At 43.3% G+C, this 17,956-nt stretch overlaps 1 protein-coding gene across 5 annotated transcripts in view; it reads right to left on the bottom strand.

Moving 5' to 3' along the window:
* Positions 1–17,956, bottom strand: part of LOC124308210 (furin-like protease 1) — a 140,524-nt gene that overhangs the window by 30,080 nt on the left and 92,488 nt on the right. For all 5 annotated transcript variants that reach the window (XR_006908944.1, XR_006908945.1, XM_046770697.1 and 2 more), the window contains exons 2-5: positions 3,494–3,715; positions 3,285–3,413; positions 3,024–3,189; positions 2,742–2,914 (exon numbers count right to left, since the gene is read on the bottom strand). Coding sequence is in view for 3 of the 5 variants with exons in the window: in XM_046770697.1 (XP_046626653.1) it covers positions 2,742–2,914; positions 3,024–3,189; positions 3,285–3,413; positions 3,494–3,715 (690 nt within the window). In the remaining 2 variants the exon portion in view is untranslated. The remainder of the gene's footprint in view (positions 1–2,741; positions 2,915–3,023; positions 3,190–3,284; positions 3,414–3,493; positions 3,716–17,956) is intronic.

Raw genomic sequence — 17,956 nt, 5'->3', positions numbered from 1 at the left:
TCATTGAGATTTATACGATTGCGTGAAATGGTTGTTCGTATTTCAAACAGACGCGGTACCGCGAAACATCCATTTGGTATATTTATTTATGAATTCTATACAGTTGTTTGGTTATAATATTTCTTGTTGGAACAATTTAAAAACTTTACAATTTTAATATACGGTATAACGTTGCCGATGGGAGTCAGCATTTGCAGTTGGGCTATAATCGGATCGTACCTATCATTAAATTGGCTGCAAGTTGGAGTATGTCTCTTGAGAGTCTGAACTGTGTTGCCTATTAATCTATTGTCCCAGATTACTACGCAAATCCCATCCACAGGGGTTGAATACGTACTTAACCCGCTACATCGTAGATATCGCGTCAGGGTTTTCCCCAGGTTGTCCAAATAAGACTTTGCAGAACATAATCCTATCCAATATTCTACGTATACGCAACTGATTTACTTTCTCGCAGTGCAGACTTCTCCTGCGCTATCTTCAAACATTGACAATTTCGCGGAGCGTGCAACGTTTTCGAATTAAAAAAAAAAGATCAAACCCGATTGTGTCCCCCATGCCATGCTTCAAAGTATCGCATAGTTTGCACGAACAGACTTGCGTGATGTGATCAAAGTGCAGTCTAATCATCAAGTGCAACAGACCCTGACTAAATTGCCTCAATGAAAATCGACAAAAATTATAGACAGATGCGGTATTTGCACTCCAAACGCCATCGATTAATTATCTCGCTTTATACGTTATTTCGTAGGCACTGCGGTATCTTGCAATCGAATCAAAAATGAATCGGAAACTCGGATTTTCACCGATCACCCGGCGTTAGTTTACACATAATGTTTGAAATATCGAAGTGTGCAGGCATGCATCGAGTTTGTGAAGAAAGTAAACAGAAAAAGCACAGGTGTTGAAATTGTGATAAAGTTCGCCGATTGGTTGGCGCAAAGTTATACTTATTCGTACAACTTGTAACGAATCTTTGCTTCTGACATTGCGGAAGAAATACTGGAAAAACGTTCATGATTACCGCTACGTATGACCAAACGACGCTTGCTTAACGGAAAAACGTTTCTTTTTTTTTTTGTCTATTTTTTTTCAAACACCAAGGTAATTTGAGAGAGAATTCCTGCAAGTATGTAAGGGTCTTTTTCGAGGATACCGACGCACAGTGACGAGGCCAAGGATTCGGTGGATCTCACCACAGCTTATTTGGGATTCAGGAATCGCAAAACGCGAGCCTCGAACGTGCTGCACATATTTAAGCGAATATTTCGCTCCCGCTGCCGTAATCTTTTCGTCCTCTTTGAAACGGCCCGTGAATTGGTCGGCAGTACGTCAAGTCGGCGGACATATCTCGAATGAGTGAATTCTTTGGACAGAGGATGATATTCTCGCCGCGCCACGATGAACCGGATCTGAAATGCCATTGTCCCAGACTCATTGTTGCCGGTCGTATATCAACCAGTCGTGATTCTGATTAATAGTTCGGAAGAGGACAGTCTATTTTTCGCCATTCCTTTATATCCCGATCGAATACCAGAGTTTTTCTTTTGCTTTTTCTACCCATCACTGCTTCCGCGATACGACGCGCGACGTTTTATCACCGAAGGTTTGCCAAGTAGACATGACACATGATTGTGATTCAGGGTCTTTAATACGAGTCCGATATTTTATTGTACTCACATCGATGCTAAGACTCTCCTTGTAGGCAAGTCGGTGATTCGTTTAAGACTTTGCGATTATGTTTCGAATTCGATAACTTTGGAACGAATGTACGGAGAACACGGTGGTGAAAAGGAACAAATTTTGAACGGGCATGGATATCCAGGCAACAATTGAACGCTGAATGGCTCGTTTGGTGAATACAAGAAATACCCAATTGCAAGTACTGATTTCACTATCCAATCACGAAGACTATCTGTTTCTATTTTCTCAGTTAAATGCCGGTGCTGAAAGTAACGAGCCTCTTTTCAAATGCGAATTAAACGTTCTATGACGAAGCTTATTCCATTCTCACACATACGTTCTCCAACTGGTTGAAAAATGTTTCTACTTTGTCTTCATATTCTTATTTATTTTTTCTGCAAATTATAATCTCTGCCTGAATCGATTCAATATTTGTGTATAATAAATTTGTAAGTGAATTAAATACCCGTTGTCAGGGAAATGAGATTTAACAAAACTCGATCTATAATAGGTTTTTTTACAGTCTCCGGCATTTCGGTTGATAGATAGATGCACACAATGCACTCCAAGGTACGAATAAACCCGCAACTATGGAACTATTGAAAACGGCGTATGGGTATATATGTGGAATATAACCGATAGGAAATTAAGAAACTTGGAAACGTCTTTTGTGGTATAGAAACCGACGCCGCGCAGAACCAGAATCTGATAGTAGCTTACGATAATTGGCTTTGGAATCTGAGAAAAGTTATATTGAAGTCGGAGAAAACTCTGTGGCATTGACTAGACGTAGATATGAGAATATTCTGCGGAGAGGTGACCAAATCGTGGAATAGTATTTTCCCTCATACACGTATTGAAAAGCCGGAAAGAATAATGGGAATTGAACTGCTGAATAAAATTATTCTCGGCTATCGGAATTCGACGCAGGAAGCCCGTTAAGAATTGATTTTTTTGAAACAACCCGGTTAGCACTCGAGAGGAAAAATATTCCCCGAATGAAAAAGGCCCGCGACCGCAGTGAGAAATAAAATAAAACATTGGGTTGCAGAAAATACCTTGGTGATACCCTCGATGAATGCTCTCGTAGCGAGTTCACCGGGACCGTCAACGGTTTTCCCATCGTCGTCCGGACCCCAAGAGGCGCTGTAAATGTGGATGTGTTGAGAATTGAAGGCCAGCGATCTGGCTTCAACGGCGTCCGTAACGTCCCCGTCGAGCATTCGAACTCCTGGAGAAAATCGAAAAGAAGAATTCCTTTATATTTTTCCACCCTTACGACCGACTCGAGGAGGTTCGTTCGCCTTAACCGTTAACCGCAAGGATCATCGTAAACTGACCTCCGACCGAAGCATCGTACGCTACGCCAACCGCGCAATTAGAATTGTTAGCGACAGCTGCGACCTCGCCTGCACATCGGGTCCCGTGTCGATTACTGTCCATTGCATCGTACCTCGGCATGGGATCGTCGTCTTGCCCATTGACGTCGTAGCTGGCCTCCGGATCCTGCGATAAAAACGTAGAAAGCCGTTGTTTCATAGTGTCGAAGAAAGCGGTGTTTCTGCAGAGTACGAAAACTAGCGAATGTACAAATTACTGACGTAGTTCCTCAACAGGTCAGGATGATCTTTCTCGAGACCGTCGTCGAGAATTGTGACGACGATACCGGTGCCCGTGATATCCTCGGCCCAGGCCTCCTGCACGTTCATGTCAAGCCCGTTGCCTCGATTCTAGACAATGAAAATAGGAGTGACATGATAAATTTTCTTACCAAGGTAGCTGCGTGGCCTTTACGGCAAGTCTTACTCACTAGGTACCACATCGCAGGCCACTTCTCGTCGTTGAAGGTCATCTGCATCGTCGGCGAGCTGTGTCTTTCAACGTAGTCACGTTTGGTCCGCGATTTTGACCGCTGTTGTTCGGCTCGGAGAACCCTATTGTCCCTCAGGAGCCGGATGTGCACCTTCTTGTGTGGCTCCGTCGATCGCTTCGACACAGACCGGTGCTCCATGTGATACCAATCACCCAGTATCTGAAATCAGAAATTAATTTTTCTATTATGAGTAATTGCGGTCGTAAGCTTGAACACGAATAGAACTGGAATACACGAGTGTGTCCAATGGACGGACACGGTTATAGGAAAGAGCAAAAAAAGATGAATCGGAATTTGATCTTGAAACACACTTTCTTCATTGACATTCGTGGGTCGTACGTCTCGGAAATTTCAGCTTTATTATTCAGCTTATTTAGGTTTTCGTCTGGAACGCCTGCACTCCTCCATCTTCATGGCGTAATTTTTGGTCCTGATAACTCCACAGTCGGGTGTTACCGGATGACAACAGGGATTTAGCGGCGGTTCAGGTGGTTGCCTTTTCGTCGGACATTCTTTGATTTCCGGATGAGCTTGCGCGGTGCTTGTTTCAGTTATCAGGCTGGCGGCAAGTGGAGGTGTGCAGTGATCGCATCTGATATCATCGCGAATGGGGGAACAGCAGAAATGAGGGCGTTGATTTGTCGGTTGTTGCGACGGGCACTTATAGACACGATGACGAAATGTAAACTTTTGCTTTTTCCACTCCCCAGTGGGCGAAAACTTCTTGGACGTTTTCTGCCGTAGCTTCGGTGGTTTGGGACGATGTACTTTTCTTGGGAGAGGTTTCGGCGGCAAAGGTATGCTCGTCTTCTCCGGACCGCGCCACATTTCTTTAATGTTCGGCAATTTCGTTAACCTGTATTTCAGGGCCGACCTGTTCGGATGACAGTTGTCTAGGTCCTTCATGGTGAACTTGTCCTTCGGGATCGAATAGCTAAATGACCCGCAGCGGTTCATCTCCGCGATGAATCGGTCCTCCTCGACTGGGACCCCTTTTTTCGGCAGGGTCAGATTTTCCGCGCACTCGTCTTTCAATTGAACGACACAAGGAGGTCCCGTTCCCTCGGAAGAACCGCAAGGTTTGAAGCCCTTTTTGTTTGTCGCGTTTTTGCTTTTACAGCCTTTCATTTTAGCCGGATAAGGCAAGTTCGATCCATCCGACGTGGGACACGATGTGGATTTACATACGTCTGACGGCGGTTCCGGCAAAAGTTGTCCTGGTTCTTTTAATGCTTTTTTTATTGCCCGAGGCGGACAAACCTTTTTAGTACACCTCTTCGGAGTGCACTCAGTAGATTGAGATTTTGCAAACTTGCACGTGACAGGATCGACGGGGGATTTGTTATGACCATGCAAAGCAGCCTCCTCTGGCACAACTTCATTTTTACGCATACAGTCTGAAAATATTTTCTTTTCATACGATGGCTCTCGTCTACTTGGCGTTTCTTTATTTACCGGCGATTTTGATCCGCAATCATTTGAATTCTGTGTCCTATACAACCTGCGGTGATCCATTATTAGGTTGTTGAGAAACGGCCATTTCTGATATGGAGCAATTTTACTCCCTAAATATCGGGAGGTTGCTAACGGACCAGCTTTAGGGAAGACATTCGTGTTATTCCAACCACAATTCTTCAAGGGGTATGTTGGACTGTCAAAGTGCTCGAATTTTAACGAAATCAATTTCTTTATATCACCCCAACTTAACCTCCAGACTCGATTTACGTCGGAAAAGTTGCAGTTAGATTTTAATTGGCTGGAATTTTGCTTTGAGACAAAATTTAACACGGTATTGATTATCGATGACGGGTAACGACTGGTCATTGTAAACTGTGTATAATTCTCCGGGATAGGTATTTGAGGTTGTCTCACGTAGTAGATGATGGCAGTTCGAAGAAGTTACACCCCCGAAGAATCGTTCTTTCAATTCAGAATAGCACTTGACGTGTGAAACGATCTTTTACAGGGTAGTTAAGCATGTTCAGTGTTAAAATATTAAGATTAATTTCGGCTCTAAAGTTGCTATATTACACGGTTTTTTTGATTCGAAATAATGGAAATAATTTGTAGCCCTGATTTGTAAATTGCATAGGATGGTAGAATTAATGAAATCGTTCAATTTTATCGTGAGAAATTTCTATTGTTTCGGGAATTCGATATATAAGAACTTGGTGTGAACTTGCTCGGCCATGTTCATGTTCTTTTTTCTTCCCGGCAGTGAAGTGATAAAAGGATAAAATGTGTCAGAGTTGATGTGAGTAGGATTTTGGAACACGTGTAAGGTGTGGTAAAACAGTACACTCCTTGTAACTTAGTTTGTAAGTTGTCCGAAGCTTGTCGAAGAAGAAATTCAATTTCACGCCAGATTCATCCGTAGAAACTTCAGGGATAATTGAAACAAACGTGAAAGTCGTAGGGGACGAATCTGTCTTTTCATAACATATACTTGATTTTGTAAAAAATGAACTTGAAATAAGTTTTGTACGTGATAATTTGATCGAACAGTGTTCATCGCATATATTTTAAAGCAACGACTGCACGGCGCAAACCATGGAGATTCAATACGTTTACGTGAAGCAACGCTCCCAGTTTGGGAAGCAATGCGTATTCGACAACTGGGGACCCGTAGTTGACGAGAATTTAAATCCAAACACGGAGTTGATGTCCGATTACATATTCAAAGACCCGTGTCATGCGGCGGTACAAAAATCCACTCAGCTGGCGCTTCATGAGGTTATATAAATGTCAACGTTTTGTCGTACGAAACGTGGTGACAAGGAACACGCCGCCGTTACCTTTCTCTTTACGACATTTAGATGCAGACCTGCAGCACGACTGTTAGAGACAATGGAATGAATCACACCGAGGGAGGGTGGCCTAAGGAAATAAATTTTCGAGACGAAGAAGCGACTGCCAGGTTCAGACGGAGAGTTGAGAAGGAAGACATTTGGGCCCCGAAGCTGAGGGCTCTAATTGAGGTACCTGGTTAATTCTATGCCTATGAAAAACCTCCAGACTTACGGAGCTCGGTTTTATTTTTTCGCTCGACTGCGGTACCGCCTTGATTCTCTTTTCCAGCCGATGGAGCACTACGTTCTACAAAACAACGCTGTAAACATTTACGAGAACTACTTTGATGACATGATACCGACGGAGCTGATGCTGCCCCTGGGCGTCAGGTTGGCTCTCGAGAATACAAGAAATAACATCTCATCCCAGCGAATGTCAGGTGACTTTCAGAGTCGTATTATTTTCAGGACGGTGAACGTATACGCGGATCCGCAAATCAACGTCAGGCCTATCACAAGTCTTTCTTGGTCTCCGGATCATGGCAACAGATTGGCAGTCTCCTACTGCTGTATGGAGTTTCAGAAGTCTACAAACCTGAGTCCTTACTCTTACATTTGGGACATCGGTAAATAAGTATAATCTGTAGTTTGCTCCTACAGCTAAAAACCAGGTATGTAATTTGTGATTTTTCTCACTTCGCTTTGAAACATCCCTTTTCTTCTCCGGCAGAGAATCCAAACCATGCATTTATGGCGTTAAAGTCATTCTGTCCGTCGGTTGTTATTGAATTCAACCCTCGGGATCCGTCCATGTTAATTAGTGGACTAATGTCGGGCCAAGTGTGTAACTGGGATATCCGAACCGGCAATACGCCCGTCCAAATTTCCCATCTTCAGTACAGCCACAGGTAGACGAACTAAAGTTCAATTAGGTCGACTTGGATCTCGGGGGGTTTTTCCCTCGGGGAAATTTGATTTTATTAACGACGTTTCAACCGTAATGAGGAACCCAGCCAACCTTGCGCTCTGGATCAACTCGAAAAACAATGCAGAATTTTTCTCGGCTTCAACCGACGGACTGATGATGTGGTGGGACATCAGAAGGATCAGAGAGCCAACGGAGACGTTGGTTATGGATCTGAACAATCCTCAGGTCGGGGATGTTGTGAAAGCAATTGGAGTTTCATCGATGAACTTCGAGCCGACAATGGGAACGAAGTTTATGGTCGGTTTGGAAAATGGTCACGTTATCAGCGGGTCGAGGAAGGGCAAAAACCCAGCAGAGAAGTTGGCCCTACGGTTCAATTGTCACTACGGACCCGTGGTTGGACTTGATCGCAATCCATTCAGCCCGAAGAACTTTCTGACAGTCGGTGATTGGACGGCGCGTGTTTGGGCGGAAGATACGAAAGAAAGTTGTTTGCTCTCGACCCCGTGAGTTTGATAATTACAAAAACTTTTTCATCAGAACATTTTCAACAAGTAACGACCCTACACTTTTCGGTTCGTGTTAAACAAACCATGAAACTGGGTTCCTTGCAGGTTTTATAAGGAGCTACTGACTGGAGGCTGCTGGAGTACCTCGAGATACTCGGTATTTTACATAATTAATCTCGGCGGCGAGCTACAGGTCTGGGATATTCTCGTCGGGGTGGAAAAACCCGTAACAGTTTTGCGTCTCTGTGATGTTGGCCTGCGAGCGATCAAACCTCAGGACGAAGGGAAACTCATAGCAGTCGGCAACGTTGCTGGAAATGTTTACCTTGTTGAGCCGTCGCAAGCTTTGACTACAAATGCGAAAAATGACAAGTCCTCGATGCTGTCCGTGAGTGTTCGACCGCGTTGCTTACTTACAAACTTTCATCGGGTCACGCGGGGGCAATAAACACACGAATCGTCCGACAGTATTTGGAACGATGTAGCAGATACGAGAAGGCTATTGATAATCGACTGAAGGAGGTAAGACTGATGCAAAGAGCTGACTACGATGCGGAAATCGAGCCGATACAGCCCAGCGGGAAAAAAGGAAGGGTTAAAGATAAGGGAAAGGAGAAAAAAGTACCAAAGAAGGACGATAAATCGGACAAGGGAAAAGATGCAAGAAAACGGGGCAATAAGGCCGACGAGAAAGACAAGAAGAAAAATAAGGGCAAGAAAGGGAAGGAATCGGCGGCTCTACTGGATGATCCGGAACTAACGGAAGCTGAGGTCCAGTATTATACAGCAATACAAAAGGTAAACACGTCGATTAGGAGAATTTCCTGACGATTAACGCTATATCGAGATATTGGAGACCCAAGTGCATTCGTATACTTTTTTTTGCATGGTTCAAACCCATGCTCCTCTATTTCCATAAGTGGTGAAAAGATTCTCTGCGTTTCAGGAAATGGACAAATACGCCGGTATCGTGGACCCGAATGAGGATGATCAAGGTCCGTCACCGGTTGAGCGAGGAAAGAAGAAGCGAGAAGAGAAGAAAGGTGATAAAGAAGGTGGTAAAAAGGGCAACAAAAAGTCTCCCCGAAGTAAAGAGAAACATCCAGAACCAGGTTACGTGATCTTGAAGAAGAAACCAGCGACGATTCAGGAGGCATATGAAGACCGTATTAAGCGAATGGAGGCGGCTGAGGAGGCACGAATAGCGGAGGAGATGGCGAAGATATCCGACGGAGAGGACTCAGGGAAGAATAAGACTCCGCGCAAGAGCGGCCGAGGACCTCGAGAGCAGAGATCGATCAAAAGGACGGTGATTAAGCCGTGCGACGAAGCGGTTGTTTGCGAGCCGAAGATCTGCTGCAAGGACGTTAAATCCCCGCGGCCGAAGAAGCCAGGCAAGGAAGATGAACAAACAAGAAGAGATCTATCAGCGGCTGACGTGAATCTATCTCAGACTAAGTTTAACAAAATAATCAGTAGATTCTCCGTTGACATAGCGCCACTCAAGGAGTACTCAGCTGAGGAAAAGCAGATAATTCTCAAGGAGAAGGACGCGAAACCAAAGGTCCTCGAGCATGAATTGCGACTAGCTAAGAAAGAAATCCGAGAGGATATCGAACGATTGAAAAGTGGTAGAACAACGCCGCGGCAACAGTTGCCAACGGTAGTTGAATCCACGCTTCAGGAATTGCCCGATGAAACCGACGAAGCTGCTGAAAACGCTGAGCAGAAAGCGACGGCCGGTCTTGACAACGAGCTTTTGGAGGTCCGGGACACTGAGGCAGAAATGGAAAAGCAGGTGGGCATCAAGAGAAAAATAAAGCCGGAAACGGTTGATCCGTGCTTGCCAAAGAAAGCCGTGACGTCGGTGTTTGAGGTCGTAGCGCCTCTGACGAAGACTAAGGTAAGGCCGGTCCTTCCGAAAGCGGTGAAACTGGATCTTGCCTACAAAATGCGGGATACGATTGAAGAGGTTTACCCACGCATTTCGGCGGCAGCGAACATCAAGATAGGGCCCCTCCCCGAACTAAGACCCCGAGAACCGACTTTGTCTGAGATCTCGGAAGACGAGGGGAAGAAAAAGAAGACAAGGAAGCAGACGAAAAAGGACTCGGCAGAGTGATAAATAGAAGAAATAGAAGAAATATTGTTGTTTTTTTACACAACTTTTTTTTTTTGTAAAAATAAATTATAACCGCGAATGTTTTTTCAAATACGTCTTATATAATTCCAGAAGTTGCGATCGTTTTCCACTTATCGTAAGGATGCGCACGTAAAGCTGTCGACGTGGTAACTTATATAGTTTAATTGCAATCGCCCGCTCCGCTATCGTCTGTGAAGTCAAAGTGCCATCGGCAGAGGTCACGTAACGGGTGATTTATTCAAAAAGTTAGTCCGCGTAACGGTCGTTCTCGCGATTTTAATCGGAGAACAAACTGGAGCCTGATTTTTCTACCGACATCAATTGCTCTCTCACCGTTCACGTATATAATATACCGGAGATTGAAACGAAAGCAATTAGGCAAAAAAGCAGCCGCTAGTTTTACAGTGAAAATATTACGTCTCGTTATGAGCCGCACGTACGAATGAGATGCAATTACGAGGAGGATTTGTACAAGCTTTGTTCGTAAAGTGGAAAATAAAAATTCTGGCATGCCAGTTAAGAGAGGAACACGACCAGCTAATGTAATAGCGGATTTGTCGTACGCGTTATAAGTACAGTCTGGCCTGTGCTGTTATCTCTAAGCTGATTAGTATAAAACACTAAGCGTTTGGTCAACATCGTAAAATTTATTACTGCAAAGATTGCGTAATAATAAAGCAGTACGCAAATCGACACGCGACGCTGTGTAAAAGAAATGGTTGGAGTTTGCTAGCGAATACAAATAAGGTGTTATTAGTTTACTGTCACGTGTGTCTCGGTCGAAACCTGAAGAAGTCTGGGTATTGGCGGGTCGAGGATCGTTTCCTTTGGCGATGAAACCTGAAGAGATATGCAAAGTTGAAATGGCCGAGACTTTGAGCGAGTCTGGAAGCCTTAAAAGTCTGGAAATATCTCGCTGGAGTGACTCTCGGAAGCTTTTAGTCGTAAATAAAAATAAGTAAGGGTCGTGGAGGGTGCGCGAACCAAAGCTGTCTTTAGCGATCGGGGTACAGCGCCTTGTAGAGGCGGTGAGAAATCTTAAAGACATTGAAAGGGCGTAACCGGAAGTTAATTACAGCAAGACAAACTGTTCTTCGCTACTTCAACGAGGCGAGTTCGTATCTCATGCGCGAGATTGTGGTGCAAACTTTGTAAATTTCAACTTGATCTTCGTGGAACATGATACCGTGCAAACAAGGGTAGAGATTTACCGTCGCAACGAAATTTGAAAAATAATATATTTTCTTCGTACTCATTCGAATGCACTGCTATGTCATGATGTCAATTTTGTATTACCGCCCAAATTTGTTGTTGGTAACAATAGGATTGTAGTCAATTGCGCCTTACTGCAATCAATTGGACTAATGATTAAAATGCAATACCGAAAAATAATTCATACACGTGCGTACTGAGCATCTCACTTATCGTACAACACCATTGTGCGACGAAAATTACTGATCAAGTCTTCGCGGCAGATGATAATTAGCTTATTGAAGGAAAAAAACTTCGCAATTGTCTTTGGCGTAATGCAATGGTACGATTTCACTGTCATTTATCTTTTTAAAAGATGTCACGCGTCACCTTTACACAGCTTTCAATGACAGATATTTTAGTACGTACGAGTTCGTACACGACGCAATGTATTCGGTGTAAGACGATCTCCGTTAAACATCACCTTTGTTCCTGTTTTACACGTCGTTTGTGGTTTTCGACGTCTTGCCAGGCGCTGTGGTGACTTCGGTTTAAAAACAATGGGGATTATAGACGTGCAATATGTGTACTGCAAGACCAGGAACGAGTTTGGAAAGCAGTGTTCATTCAACTTAGACGGACCCATTGCCGTCGAGAACATTATGCCAAATCCACAATTTCGAAACGAATTCATACTCAGGAACCCGTGTCACGCCGTTTCGCAAGAATCGAGACAATATGCCGTTCATGAGGTTAGTTTTGCCGTTGCTCGCATTACAGGTTACGTTGCGAAAAAGGATAACCAAGCCGAATTGAACATTTCTTCAGGCACAGACTGTTAACGTTCAGACGACAGAAAGAGGTATGCTTCATTCCGAGGGCGGCTGGCCGGCGAATGTTAACTTTGATGAAGAAGAGGCCACTACTAGATTCCGTAAACGTGTACTGAGGAGTGACAGTTGGGCTACAACAATGAAGACTCTGATAACCGTAAGAGCTTTACGTTGTTTTGTGTAAGACGATGGGAGCTGAAATTGCATCGATTGATTCCACGCTCTAGTGATTAAAATGATGAAAATATCAATTTAGAACTTTTGATTTCGACTGGAAAGTATGCCACCACTAGCGGGTAATTACATTTAGATTTCCCTTATTGTATTTATTGCACGAGATGAAATTGTCAGAACTTTCTTCGTGATATTCGTTTAAAACGTAATTTAAAAAAATAATTTCCCATCCTGAACTTACACAAGTTGCACTTAAAGTCCTTAGCTTTGCTAAGTGATTATATACAAATTCCTTCTTTTCTTTCCATGTCAAAAGAAAACTTTTCTAAGCACGTCTAAGCTTTTTAAACTGTTATGACTCTCGAGTCCCAAGAGTTTGCAGGAGTGCGCTAGTTTAAATGCAAATAAAAATATCGACTGAATTGTTTTTTTTTACGCAAAGCGGAAAATTTCAGGTTCTTCACTTATACGTTATTTTTACAGCCTATGGAGCATTGCGTGCAACAGAACAACACTATCAATATATACGAGGATTACTTCGATGAAATGATACCATCGAAACTAGTGCTGCCCCTTACAGCGAGGTATTTCAGATATACTTTAGCTATAAATGGGTTGAGATGAAACGACGTTCCAATAACATTGGGTGAGTATATTCCATCCGATTCGATGATTCCGTTCAACTCGACTTCTACCTTAGAGTGGTCAATGTGTTCGCGGATCCTCAACTGGACACGAGACCAGTAACGAACATATCTTGGTCGCGAGGTGGTCAAAGAATGATGGTTTCTCATTGCGCTCTGGATTTCCAACGCGCCGCTCCAGGACTTAGTTCAGTTTCTTATTTGTGGTCAATTGGTAATAGTACATAATACGGTAAAAGTTTCTGATCGGCAAGTGAAATTAGTCGCTCCATTTTCACTCCAAGCGTCCCTTCCAGAAAATCCAAGTCATCCCCTCTTGGCCTTGAAACCGAAAAGCCCTTGCGTAGCGATTGAATTCAATCCACGGCACTCGTCTCTGCTCGTCAGTGGTCTGATGACCGGTGAGGTGGCGTCCTGGGACCTCAGAAGCCCGAAATTTGCGATTGCAGTATCCGACCGTTTTTATAGTCATAGGTAAAGTTCGATTGAAGTGCAATATGATAAGCCTGCTCAGAATTGTAACGAAGGCTACGAGTTGTAACAAGTGAAGGCTAATTGAAGTCTAAGTAGTTGGGCAAAGTTTTAAATACGGAAGAGCGCAGTTTATAAGTTGATGCTAAAACTCGTGGAGAGCTCTTCTGACGTAATGCAAAGTAGCATTTATCCCAAAGTGAACCAGCCAGCATCGTATTCTGGATCGATACCAAGACGCATTGCGAATTTTCTTCGGCTTCGACTGACGGATTGATGAAGTGGTGGGATATCAGAAAAATCCGCGAGCCAACGCAGACGCTGGCGGTTAATTTAGACCATCCTCAGTCAAATGAGACAAGCAAATGCGTCGGTATTTCGTCAGTGCACTACACGTCTGCGATGAGCTTCAAGTTCATGCTCGGTTTGGAGAATGGCGTTGTCATCAACGGATCTCGAAAGGCGAAAAGTGACGCGGAGATATTAGCCTCGAGATTCAAATGTCACTCAGGACCGGTGGTTTCTGTGAAACGAAATTCTTTCATTCCGAAGATTTTCTTGACAGTTGGAGACTGGTCGAGTCGCATTTGGGCGGAAGATACGAAAGAAGGTTGTCTAATTTCGACGCCGTATGGGTACGTTTTTGTAAATGGTCGTAGCAATATTTGCGAGTGTCATTCACACTTGTGTTCACTGACCCACAGATCCAAAAAGGATATGTTAACAGGAGGATGCTGGAGCAACTCCCGGATCTCTGTTTTTTACGTGATCGATTCCACCGGAGAGATGGAGATCTGGGATCTTATGACAGGACTAAGTAAACCAGTACAAATACTAAAACTCAGCAACGGTCCTCTGACTCGAATTAAGCCCCACGAGAATGGACGGTTAATCGCGGTTGGGAGTAAAATGGGCAATGTTTATCTCATTGAATGTTCAGAAGCGTTGACGAAAAATAGAAAAAACGACAAGGCTTTCCTAACAGCAGTAATTATTCCAGAATCATTTATAACATTGATAGGTTTAAATGTTTTCATTTGAAATGAAACGTCGCGGAAAGAAGTACTTTCCGAGGAATAACTTCGTCACTGCGTACATCTTTGATTTGGAAACTTTAATTTTTCATTCTGTGCTTTCGAGTAGTACTTGGAAAACTGCAGTCAATTCGAGAAATCGATTTACACTCGCTTGAAAGAGTCAAAATTATCGGAAGGATTGAAGCGTGAAAATTCAATCCCTTTGCCGCAGCCCAAAACAAAGTCTACCAAAGATCAAAGGGATAATGAGAAAAGAGTTGGCAGTTCTCTGGACGGCAATGCAGTCAGGACTGGCGTAGAACAGAAAAAAAATAAGACAATTGGCAAGAAGATTGAAAAGATATCAGTTCCATTCGATCCTGAGCTGATTGAGCCGGAAAATCAGTACTTTGCCTTAGTTCAAAAGGTATGTAGTAGCATATTCAGAAAGCTGCTCTATTATTAACTCTATTTAAATCTATCTGTGATTCATGTGGGAACTTCTTCTCTTACTCTCTTACACGATAGGAATTATACAAGAATCGGCGTGTGATGCTCGAAGAGTATTCCGATGGATTGTTCGAGAAGACATTATCAGTTCACAAACCGAATAAACACCAAGAACACCATCAACAACATGGGCATGACCAACGACACGGGCATTCTGAACAACATGATCGTAACCAAGAACCAGTTCAGAAACAGACCGACCCGCAGCAACATCACCAACGTCACGAACACCATCAACACCACGAACACCATCAGCACCACGAACATCACCACCACCACCACCACCACCACATCCGGAAGAGTTATAAAAAGAATGGTTCTCCAAAAAAGTACAAGAAACCTGCCGAAGCCACGGAATCAGATTCATCGTCGACATCGTCAACGTCCTCAGATTCAGAATCGTTGGAAGCATCAGATGTAAGCGAAGAAGTAATAAAATTAGGTCCTCTCCCATGCCGAAAAGGTAAAAAAATCGGAAAACGAAGAAAAACCAGTAAACGATTTCCAACTCCGTGCTCAGCCCAAACACCCTCGGTGACTTGTCACGCAGAAGTTTGCTGTAGGGATGTGAACCTGTCGCCAAAGAGGCCGAAGTCATCGACGTCGAAAAAGAAGGAATCACCGATCAAGGTAAAGGTGTCTTCGTCAGCTATCGACGAACTATCAAACGGAGATGTCCAGAAGAACGGCAACCCACGAGTGGAAAATGTCATTACCAGACCTCTGAATATGCTTCTTGAAGCGTTGGCGGTGAAAAAAAGGATCGATGGAGACGCTGAGCGAATCAGATACCGCAAATCGAAAGAAGCCACCCAACTCAAGGTCGCGGAAATTGTTCGTCGTGTAACAGAGGCCCAGGAAAAGCATCAAAGAGTGATAATCGATGAAGAGGATCCTGTGGACAAAGCAGAAGAGCCGAAGCCCGGATCATTACCGACACCCGAAATGGTGCAACGGGCGAAAGTAAGACAGCAAAGGTCATCCCCCAAGGAGGTGGTGATCTGCCCGGCACCGCCAAGGAAAGCATTGACAGCTCTTCAGGTTACCCCAAGAGAAGTGACAAAACCATTACCACAGTTGACGGGGCAAAAACAATCATCTTCAACGCAAAAAGAGAGCTACGTTGACAGGATGTATCCAGGGTCGTCCGCTTTTCCTCCACTGCCTCGGATTATTCTACCGAAGCTGCTCGATCGGCCACCGGATCCGTCGGTAGATGATTCCGATGAACGAGGAAAAGTGAAAAAGGTCAAAAGAAAGGTGAAACCCGCCGTTAATAGAGCTGAGAAATCTGGGAGCCCGAATCAATGAAATGCTACTATAGTTATGGATGTGATTTTCTTATTTTACGCACTCTTGATTATCACTTTTTAAGATAGAGATGACGACCGAAAAAGTTTCGTAATAAGATAGTCATATTAATGCACAGTTCTTAGATTATGCGTGTATTTTATAGTTTGTACTCGATGTTTTCATGGCCGTATTGATCATTCATGTTGGAAGTTTTAAGAACCTTAGTGATAACAGAGAACCGAGTACTCAGTTAAACTCTTCTAAAAATAGTATTTTTGCAAATCTGTAATGTATAATAACAAGTTATTCCTGGAAGCGGTATTCGGCGTTGGCCAACTTAGCAATTTTGGTAGGTATGTACGAGAGGAATAAAATCGAAAGGCTCAAAATAGAAGAGAAGCCAGCAAAAGCATTTTGTTTCGCATGTGTAATCAAAGAAGCCTGCGTCTCGCCAATGACTAATAGAAAGAGGAGATCGAGATTACTTCTACGAATGATTTTTATTAGAACGAAAAAGCTGAAGGTTCAGTTGACAGAGTTTAGCTGGCACTTTTATTTCGTCTTCTGAGTTATGGACAGTAGTGGAAAAATACTTGTTTCAAATTGCATGAACGGACATATCCAGATCAGGTCCAACGATCACGGTTGCGTTTTTATTGACAACTTTCCCGAGGTCTCAACGATATTCGTATAAGTTTGCATTTGCCTCGATCCATTAAATTAGTCTGAGTCGACGAAAAAATCAGAGACAAATTGTCCCGTGGGATGAGCACGGCGCATTTTATGAAAAAAATAAAAAAAATACATAAAATACATAAAATACCACGTCAGGAATCGAAACCTCGTCGAAGAATGGCCCTCCGAAACCCATTCCATATAATATATGTTTGGCGATGCCTTTCCTTTGAAAGCGCCACCCCTTTACGAATAGGATATCTACTAGCTTGAGTCGGCAGGAGACCCTTCCTACCATCGAAATCCATCCTGAATTCGACGAAGGCTTCTTCGACCGTTCTGAATTCTCCAAATGCCAATAAAAACCAACAAAAATCCCACTCCGTGCGTTCTTGCGCGAGGCATACGATTCTTTACGTTGAATATAGTATTGATATCTGCAGTTCCTTTTCATACATGCCTCTCTGCTGTCTGAAAGCAAGTCAGATGAATAGAGGTCGAGGTGTTTTGATGATGATTTAAGCTCCCCGTGTACCGATATCAAATACATTTTTTAGTCTGATTCGTATCAATATTATTCAAGCCCCTTATACACGCAGAATGTGTATTAAAGCAATTAATTTGAGAAACGTAATCTCTTGAGATGTTCCGATCTTGCGAGGAAAATAAAAAGGCACGGCGAACTTTGGAATATCAGAAAGTGTGAAGGTTGAAAAAGCAGAGGCGAGAGTACAGAGTTTACAGATGTCAAAATTGTTGAAAATCCCGCAGCGTTAGACGTGAGTTACTGAAAGCGTGTTTTGTCGACTGAGTTATTAGATACCCGTTAGAAGTTTGGGGGCAAAGCATCTTAAATAACCGCTGCTACGAGATTTGAGGAAAGCAATTTCGACTGGTTCAATAATTCATGGAAGCTGAATCGTATTCGAGAGGGTGGATATACCGTAGTCCTTAGACTCCTGATTCAGCACAAAAAAAAAGGAATGAAAAGAGGACTTGAGGCACCTCCAACGGTGAATGATTAATTATTATTTATGTACGTATCGAAGATTGAATAAATTAATCAAGGATAGGGGCTTCGCGAGACATGAATTTATACTTGTGGAAACAAATCAATTACCCGGATGGCTGTGGTGGCAAAGATCTTAAAATTTCCATCAGATTCGTGTAATTTTTACTGTTGAAAATATAACTTCAGTACCACAGCCCCACCCCAAGGGAGTC

The sequence above is a fragment of the Neodiprion virginianus genome, chromosome 6 (genome assembly GCF_021901495.1).
Source record: "Neodiprion virginianus isolate iyNeoVirg1 chromosome 6, iyNeoVirg1.1, whole genome shotgun sequence".
In the NCBI taxonomy this organism is placed as follows: Eukaryota; Metazoa; Arthropoda; class Insecta; order Hymenoptera; family Diprionidae; genus Neodiprion; species Neodiprion virginianus.
The sequence above is the reverse complement of the archived record's forward strand: the minus strand, read 5'-3'. Positions and strand labels throughout refer to the sequence as shown.